We start from the raw sequence: 9999 nt of genomic DNA on the forward strand, positions 1-9999 counted from the left end.
TATTTCTAATAGTTACATATACAAATAGAAATATTAAATATAAAAAACATCTCTTTGTATAATATATATAAAATTATTATATTTCATTATTATATATTCTTATATACCTGTTTTTCATTGGTATATGTATGTGTGTGTGTGTGTATTATATATATATATATATATATATTTTACAGTATTAGAAGGATATATCAAAACTAATTTAAGCAGTATACATAATAACAAATTGAATAAAATCATTGGATGCGGATCATTAACGGACGGTGTTTATAAATTAGAAGTACACATTGTTAATTTTGTAGAAGATGATTATTACGAAATGGATATCCGAAAGGGTGACAAAATAGAAATTATTGGAATGATGAGCAATACAGGTATACAATATTACATAAATCAAAATATATTAATTTTTTTTTAATTATATATATAAACCAATACAAATTAAGAAATAAAATTTTCTCTCTCACAAAACCATACACCTGCCCATATGCCCATCATTTCACACACACGCATGTACGTACATCCGCATCTTCATGTTTTATAAAATAATAATAATAATAATAATAATAATAATTACCGCACAATTATCTTTTGTAACATCCTTTCTTCCTTCTTTCACTTTATTTTAAACTCTTTGTCTTCTTTATTTCCTCCTTTCTTTAAAACATTAACTAAAATAAAATATATAACACAAAGTATCAATTTTTTATAATATATAAAGTATTAATTAAATATCAAAAACACAAGTTCTATTAGAAACGTTATCTGAACTTATCTGATAAAGTAATCTTGAACACGTCCAAGGAGAAAAGAGAAACCTTTACCTTGATTTTTAACATAATCTTTCACTTAACCCGGCTGTTACTAATAACCTAACCTTCGATTTACATAACTGTCAAAACGCGCGATCTTCGCTGCGACGACAGTTGCTCACGAAGTAAGCCCAACGAAAGAACCAATCAGCATCGCGGAAAAGCGACAACAATACTTTCGAGATATGCGAGAATCGATGTCATGCACTTTTTCAGATAGGAGGAGACTAGAACAAAACAAAGCGCGCGCTTCGCGCGCGCCATTTATTCTGTTGATTATATATTTTTAATGACATATATACTTACTTTATGAACATAATTAACTTCTTGATACAGCTGTCAAAATTGAAATAACAATCGAAGTAAGTGTGGCGAGGGAAGAAATAACATTTTGCAAAAAAGGCAGTAATAGTTTGATGGATTCAAGTATCCAACATGTATAGAAAAATATACAATAATTATATATTATATAAATAAACATATACATTATAGTAAATGTTCAAAAAAGTCAAGATGATCTTGTCCTGACTATGCCAACGTCATCCAATGTCAAAATAATAAGATCTGTAATTAGATCTTCATAAACTCTGCAACTTTTATCCAAAATACTTTTCTGTATAACTTATTATTTTCTACATTTTCCAGGGATTCTTTGTTCTCAGCATGAAAGTTATATGGACAAGAAAAGGTTAGAGATGAATGTGGATAAGACAAAGGTAATGAGGTTTAAAAAGGGAGGAGAAAGAATGAAGAGAGTGGAGTGGAGATGGAAAGGAAAAAGGTTAGAGGAAGTGAAAGAATTCACATATTTAGGGTATAAGCTACAGAGGAACGGGGGGCAGGAGGCGCAGGTAAAGAACAGAGTTAGGAAAGCAGGAGCGGTGATAAGACAGGTGTGGGGAATGGGAAAGAGAAGGTTTGCAGGAGACTGGATGAAAAGAGTATGGCTAATGGAAAGGTTGGTGGGGACGGTGTTGGAATATGGGGCGGAAATATGGGGATGGAAGGAGAGGAGAGAGGTGGAGGCAATGCAGGAGCGATGGATTAGGTGGACGTTAGGAGTAGACTGGTGCACGCCGGGGTATATGGTAAGAGAGGAGATAGGAAAAGACAAATTTAGGATAAGGGCAGGAAGGAGGGCGGTAGGGTATGAGAGGAAGTTGGAGGAAGGAAGGGGAGGAAGTTTAGCGAGGAAATGTTTTGAGGATATGAAAGAGAGGATAAGAGGAGGAAAGGAAAGAACGATGTGGGAGGAAGAGAGGGAGAAATTCTGGGAAGAAAGAGGAATAGAAGGGAAAGAGATGGAGGAAAAAAGGGGAAGGGGAGAGGAAGTATATGAGGGGTGGGAACAGAAAGACAGGGAAAGGCAAAAGGAGGAAAGATGGGAGAGGATAAGAGAGTCGAGATATAATAGATGGTATGGGGAATGGAAGGAGGAAGGTTTACCGGAATACCTGAGAAAGGGATGGGGGGAAAGTAGATGGAGAAGGATAGTTAGGTTCAGAATGAACAATGAAATGAGAGGGGCGAGATACTGGGAAGAAAAGGGGAAAAGGAGATGTAGGTTATGCGGGATAGAAGATGAAACATGGGAGCATGTGATAGGAGAATGTGAGGGAGAAGGGGAGAAGGGAAACTGGTGGGAAAGAATGAAGGGAATATTGCAGAAAGGAGGAGAAGGGGAAGGATGGATGAGAGAAATAGAGAAAAAGAGGGAAGAGGGGAGAACGGAAGAAAAGGGGGAGGGAAGGGAAAAGGAGGAAGGAAGTATGAGGAGAAGAATGAGTGAGGTATGAATGAGGTGGTGGAGAATATATGGGGAATCGGAAGCCGAAGCGAAGCGATAGGTAGGGACGGCTCTTTCTCTCTCTAAAGTAGTAGATAAGTAGGTTAAGGTAGAATTAAGTTATTTGTAAATTAGATGTAAGAGTAGAGATAAGAGTAGATATAAGTATGATTGTAAGAGTTTTTGTAAGGTTGGGGAACGCTCCTTCAAAAGCGCCTTTAATCCCTTAGGGGACGAATAAAGAATTAAATTGAATTGAATATATATATATATATATATATATCCTAAAAAAAATCATAAAAATGAAAAGGTCAGGCCATGTTCAAAGAAGTACTCAAATGTAAACGATCTAATAATAAATTATCACCGAAAAAGTAACTGATATGTTATTCAAGGTGCCAGTTCAAAGTGAACATACGTAAAGTGTATATTATCTAATTTAGTAATAATATATTACCATGAAAAGTAACTGTGATATTTTATTCAAGGTGCAAGTTCACATTGAATATACATACATATAAGTAAAACTGATTACAATTTGATTCTAGAAAATAAGTGCGATATGTTATTCTTAGTGCACAAAATATAATAGTCGTTATAGAGATTTGATTGAAATTCATACTAGCCCGTACAATGAAAATAATTGCTCGTAATTCCAGAGTACCAATTTGTTAATGACTCAGAAAAATAACATGGCGGCCTGCTCTCAAAAAAACTATGATGTTTCTCGATGTCCATTTAGAAATAATGTCAAAGCTCTTACAGAATAATTCACTACAAACATTTGAATACGAAAAGCTATTCCTTAGAAGAAGATTAGATTAGAATAAGGATTCAACGTATTTTTAAAGCTCTACACACAACGAACGTGAAATATACAAAAACTATATACAAAATACCTTTTTCTTCTGGTTTTCTGAAGAAAATTGTAAGTCAAATGAAACCTTGCACTTTGAGAACCATGTCACTACTTTTTCAGAGGCAAATTGATAAATTTTTTTGTATATTTTAATGATATTTATTCTCACTTGTATCTTGAATAATTAATATGTAATTTTTATTGTATATTACGACAAATAATCAGTAAACTTTTTAAGCGTATAGCTTATTGTAGTTGACCTTGAGAACTGTACATTATAAATTTTACTTAATATACACACCGTTTCGAGCACAAGGCACAAGTTTTCTGATCCAATAACTTACTCCCTGAAAAATACGGTATAACACAAATCGGAAGTTGATACGAAAATTCGAAATTTTTACTAAAGAAAGATTGGAGGTTTTTAATTTATACAATTTTCACAACTCTTATTTCAATTATTTATTCTACCCATCGAAAGTTTTTTGAGAGCAGGCCCGCCATGTTATTTTTCGAGTCATTAACAAATTGGTCTCTGGAATTACGAGCAATTATTTTCATTGTACGGGCTAGTATGAATTTTCAAATCAAATCTCTATAAACGACTATTATATTTTGTGCACTAAGAATAACATATCGCACTTATTTTCTAGAATCAAATTGTAATCAGTTTACTTATATGTATGTATATTCAATGTGAACTTGCACCTTGAATAAAATATCACAGTTACTTTTCATGGTAATATATTATTACTAAATTTAGAATAATATACACTTTACGTATGTTCACTTTGAACTGGCACCTTGAATAACATATCAGTTACTTTTCGTGATAATTTATTATTAGATCGTTTAAATTTTTTGAGTACCTTCTTTTGAACATGCCTGACCTTTTCATTTTTATGATTTTTTTTAGGATATCAGTTACTTTTTAAAGTACAGATATATAGAACAGCTTTCTAGTAATTCAAGTATCACAAATATATGTTATTTTCGATTCTTTTCACATAACTTTGTATAAGTACAATTTATGCAATATAGTTCAAAAATAATTGAATATATGGTAAATGTACATATATAAAATATATAATTATATTATAGTATCATATATAATATTTTATTTAATCATATATGTAAATGTTTGTATAATTTTAATAACTTTTACGATACATTGCACATTTATTTCAATTGCAACCGAATGAATTTATATCTTGTATGAATAGTGAAAATACAAGAATGGGCCCCTCCATCGCCCATTCTCGTGAGAACGCAACCATATATTTTTTTTCGTATTCTCTCCGATTTTAACACGACATACATATTTCTGGTCTGAATAATTTTTTTCTGGATGATACTTTTTGAAATGTCATGAAGCCTAGGTCAATTAAGAAACTTATTGCACTCAGTGTTAATGAATGGCAGCGCTTACCGCAGCTTTTAATAAAGCGCCAGATCGCCCGTGATATTTTATTTTGTTTGCTTGCGTTCCGTTACGTGCAACTTTTATACAGCGGCTAGAACAGTTGATGTTTTAAATGTAGCGTTTTTACGCGGCAGCCTTTAATACAGCGCCCTTATTTATCCTGTTCTAAGAACAATATGTATGCCCCTTGGCTCCCTTTGGGCCATTTTTTTCTTGAACACTTCCTTCCTTAGAGTACTACCATTCCGATTTTGGTCCAGCTCGCAACATAACGTGTAGTGACCTACGATTCATTTCTCTTCCACCTCGTGCAACTAGAGCGCGTAAAATATAGCGTATAGGTAATATTAACAAACTACTGACGTGCGTTCATCTTATGTTACATTGTAATTACTTTGACATTCGAGCAACATGTTACGGGGTGCTTAATTCGAGTTGTTAATACCATCAGTTATGTCGAATACGTCGACATTAGAGCCGTAAAATTCCGAAACATCTTGTTGTGTTCGTTCTTCAGAAGCGTTTTCCGACAGTCGTCTACCGCTTGAATGTTTGCAATATTTACGTTTCACCATTACGCGCATATATCATCAATCAATGCATTCGATGCTTTAATTTTTCAGTATTTGTGCTTAACGTACGCAGATGGAAACGCACATTGTAATATACATTAGCCGTAACACGAAACAGCCATCGTTATTGCAAAGGCCAGATATTTTTCCACGTAACGATACGTGTCTGGGTCCTCACAATCCCCCCATAATTCCTGCATATCATTAAGATATTATGGATATCCCGCAATCGACGATCGTACATTTTCACAACCTTTTTCCTCGGACTGCTTGTTGGTGGCAGTTCAGATTTGCATATAGATCTCAGTCATTATATTCTACAAACACAACAAAGAATGGTCTCCTCGAGGTTTAGTTCTTTAAAAACTGATGCTGGATTGAAATTTATCAAATGTAGGCCTTCCAATTTTAACTTCTCGTGACAAACCTACATAGGCTTGACCATACCTGAATACAGTCATTCCTAATCCATCATTGCATTGGTTACATGTAATCCTTGACTGTGTGTATAGGTTTCCATAACTGAGGAGAACTGGAATTGTTTCCGATGTTACGCACTAATTTGTGGAATATTCAAATTTAATATCTACTTTCGTTATTGCGATTTCCTTTGTTATCCCGAAATAACATTATTTTGATGGAATCACTACGATTGCCGTCATCGCAGAAGCGATTAACCTAACGCGAAACATCAATTTAAATTATATTTTTTCGTTCAGTACATTAACGCAAAAACTGCATATACGGTAGGTATGTATTTACTCTACTTGCCCTACTTGAAACAAATACATTATTCGTCTATTAACAAATTGGAACTTCTGGAATTACGAGTATTATTTATTCATTCATTGTACAGAACTAGTTTTAAATTTTTGAATACCTCTTTTGAACTGGCTTGACCTTTCATTTTTTATTGATTTTTTGGAGATAGGGTGAGAGAGGACGAATGAGGGTTAAGAGAAGACGAGATAGTCGAAAGAGGGGAAAGAGACAGCAAATTGGGTGAAATATTCGAAAGAGTACGAAAGAGCCCCGACCTCTTTTTCCGCTTCCGCCCTCTGTTTCACAGTGTGTCTATAGCATCCCGACGTGACCGCTGCCGACCCGCGGGTGCCGAGGGCGCACAGAGGGTGCGCCTCCTCCCCCGCTTGTTCTCTCTGCCGCATCGCGTGCACGCGGCCTCCCGCGGGTCGCTGTCCGGCCGCCGCGTGCCCTCCGGCCGACCCCAGGTTGCCAGCGTTTCTCTGTCCTGCCCTCGGGTTCTCGCTCCTGCCCGCGGTGTTGCCCGCGTCCTCCCTCTTGTTATGCCCTCGTCCTCCCCTGCTTGTGCCCTCTGTCGCGCCCTGCTTTTTCCCGCTGTGTGCCCGCCGGTGCCGCGTCCGCCCGCGTTTGCGTTCTGCCCGCCCGCGGGTGCCCGCGGCCGCCGCGGGTGCGCCGGCCGCCCCGGGTGACCCGCGGCGGCCGCCCTCGGTTGCCCGCGGCCCCCGCGCGTGCCCGCGGCGCCCGTGGGTCCGCGGTCCTGCCCCGGGTGCGCGGGCCTGCCCGCGCGTGCGCGCGGCCGCCCGCGGGGTGCCCGCGTCGCCCCCCTGGTAGCCCTGCCCCCGCTGTTGCCCGCGTCCTCCCACTCGGTTGCCCAGCGGACACCTCCCGCCGCTTCCCGCGGGCGCCCGCGGTTCCCTCCTTCCGCCCTCGTGTGCCTCTCTTTCCCGTCTGCCAGCCTGCTGCGTGCCCGCTTTTGCGCCGGCGCCCTCGTTTTCCCTAGGCGAAAAAGGGGGTGGGAAGTAGGTTCGGGAGTGGGGGTGGGGTGGGGGTGGGGGGTGGGGTGGGGTGGTGGTGGGGCGATGTGAGAGGTAACGGGGTGGTGGAAGTTGAGGGAGGTGTGAGTGCAAGGTGAGAAGAGATTTATGGTCATAAATATATAATCCTGATTGAGTCAGCGGCGCGGACAGAGAAGAAGAAGAAGACTACGTTACTATTACACTTCCTTTTCTGAAAACTTCACTTTTTTGACCGCCTTGTTCTCCTCCAGAACGGCTTGACCGATTTAGTTTTCTTGGCTCAAATTACTCGTGGCGATGCCGCCTTTCAGGTTATATTACGTGCAATTCAAAATTTTTTATATTTTAGTAGTTCTACACCCCCAAAAAATGGACTTTGATGGTGCAGGATAAGGCGACTTGTAGTGTCTTTTAAGGTCTTTTAGGGTTTGAACATGGCGGAGACACTACCGCGCGTATCCTAATTTAACGCAAGATTAAGTAAATTGAAAATATTTTTTGTTTTATTGAAAGGACGATATGGCGAAGGCTCAAATATATAATTAGTGTATAAAATAGTAAAAACTTCAAACGTGAATGTCTGATTGTGCTTTACATAATTTTTGTTTCATAAATGATGATTTTGCTGAAATCATTAGTAGATATTGATATTGAAATAATTGATAAAACCACAAGTTTTTAAATTATACAATAGAATAATAGAAGAGATATGAAGAAAAAATGCAATTGAATAAAAGAAATACTATAAGATGCACTTGTCAAAAGGTAAAAATAGAAAAAGAAAGAAAATGCAATAATGAAAAAAAAATAAATTTATTTTTACATTCAACTGTATAATTATTTTTTTATTATATCTTTGTTATGCTCTAAAGTAACTATGTAATATTACATTATTGCATTAAAACATTTGTAAGAAATGCGTTTTTAAATCTATTATTCTCGTTTACTTAATCTTATTGTCTATATTATATATTTTTAAATAGTGTATATCTCTTATTATTTGGAACTTAAAATTCTCTTTTCTTAAAACTAATTTAGTCTTAAACTTAATAAAATTTACGAAATTAAAAGAATAATTGTCGGCCACTAAACGATGAGCAAAATTACAAAGATCTAAAGATTTATTAATATTAAATTCTCAATTCCATTAGAGAAAACAATATGACGTAACGTTTTTGGACTGTACTACAGTCTTCATTCAATACATAAACCTCACATATTAAAATACAAAGTTACGATTTTTTTTCCTGATGACAATGACTGAGTAAGACGATTGGTCCGAGATTTCCAGTTTTGCGACATTTAATCTTGATTATCGTTTTGAAACAAGTTTCTTCTCGAATTTCACGTGTGTGTTGCGAAGTTTAAGCAACAAAAAATTGATATAATTGAACAAGGCAAACTAAATGAAATAAAATAAAATCCAATATTTTTCGTACCAAAATAATCAATGTAATCAAAAAATTGTATTGCATTAAGTTTTTAAACATAAGCAGAGTCAGAATCAAGGACTATTTCCTTTTTTTCGATTTCTTGTGTGTCTTCTAAAATTAATAACTTTTCATAAATCTGTATGCATTCTTACCTTGTTCTAATTTTTTTTTTTTTTTTAATCCATTTTGCTCTTGTACAAAATGATCTCTAAACTTTTCGAAGCGTTGATTTTCATTTGTTATCTTGGTCGTGTAACTCTTTCAAAACTGGCTTAAATTGCTTTCTTTGTCTTACTGTTTTTTTTTTAACATTTTCAAAATATTTTAAAAAAGTTTTTAATTAATCTTTTTCTTTCTTGGACGTATTCCCTTCGTTGACACGTTCTTTTCTAGTGGTAAAATTTTAGTTCCAACCAATCCTAATAACTTTATGTCATTTTCATTAGTAAATTCTACAAGTATTAAAACTTTAAATTATTTTATTATATATTTAATTGTATTATTGTATATACATGGTAGGTATTATAAGGGGGCTTTACTATCTTTTTTTTTGGGTCATTTCTAACCCTTTTCTTTAATTTCTTCGTTTGTGCATCTTTTTTTGTATATTGTTTTCTGTTGTATCTGTAACCTTTTTTATTCTTTTTTTTTTTTTTTTTTTTTTGCAATTTTTTTTAAAAATTTTCATAAAATTGCTTTGTTTGTCTTAAAACTTCGCTTATTTAAACAAAAAAGATCAAAAATTAATTTTTTTTAATTTTCCAATTTTTTTTTAAACATTTGATTGTCCGTAACTTTTGAAATTAAGATGTTTAAAGTCTTATGTACTGTTGTTTCAGACATAGGTGCTTTAACATAACGATTTAGCTCCAAGATTAAGCAATTTGGGTGTACCATATTTAATTAGATATAAGTCTTAATTTCAAATTTTTAAAATAAATAAAAAAAAATACATCTATCTGTATATAATTTTTACATACGTTTAGGACAAAAAAATATTAATTTTCCATGTTCATCCAATCCCGGTTTTTCCCACCCCGTGTCAGCACATACTAAAAGGCTGCCTTTTTATTCAGACTTCTATAGTATCTATTTTTGATAAATAATGAATTAAATATAATTCCAGTTTTTAAATAATAAAGAATTTTTATTTGTTTTGTAGGGTCTCTATTTCAATCCGTTGCTTAACCTATAAGCGTAAATTATTTAAAAGTGTCCAAAAAATTGACATTTTTAGTTTTTCTACTTTATAAGCTCGATCTTCTGTTTGAAAATATTTAGCTTCAAAAGATTTAACACGAATAATGTAAAATGCAATTGTTTTATTACCTGTGTC

The 9999-nt window shown here is 35.3% G+C and overlaps 1 protein-coding gene across 1 annotated transcript; it reads left to right on the forward strand.

Moving 5' to 3' along the window:
- Positions 1-305: 305 nt before the first annotated feature.
- Positions 306-9522, forward strand: LOC146722214 (uncharacterized). The gene is made up of 3 exons (XM_085485175.1): positions 306-374; positions 1458-2579; positions 9503-9522. The coding sequence occupies exons 1-3, from the start codon at positions 320-322 to the stop codon at positions 9520-9522; spliced, it is 1197 nt and encodes a 398-aa protein (XP_085341301.1). The 5' UTR covers positions 306-319.
- Positions 9523-9999: the final 477 nt, after the last annotated feature.

Source organism: Nylanderia fulva, unplaced genomic scaffold, assembly GCF_048542155.1.
Source record: "Nylanderia fulva isolate GAGA-0341 unplaced genomic scaffold, ASM4854215v1 Scaffold349, whole genome shotgun sequence".
Taxonomy (NCBI): domain Eukaryota; kingdom Metazoa; phylum Arthropoda; class Insecta; order Hymenoptera; family Formicidae; genus Nylanderia; species Nylanderia fulva.

Excerpts from the sequence above, each read along its gene's own strand:
- LOC146722214 (XM_085485175.1), top strand. The coding sequence starts at position 320 with ATGGATATCCGAAAGGGTGACAAAATAGAAATTATTGGAATGATGAGC. Across the intron at positions 375-1,457 it reads TGGAATGATGAGCAATACAG|GGATTCTTTGTTCTCAGCAT; the intron begins GTATACAATATT and ends TACATTTTCCAG. Across the intron at positions 2,580-9,502 it reads AAGGGAAAAGGAGGAAGGAA|ACATAGGTGCTTTAACATAA; the intron begins GTATGAGGAGAA and ends CTGTTGTTTCAG.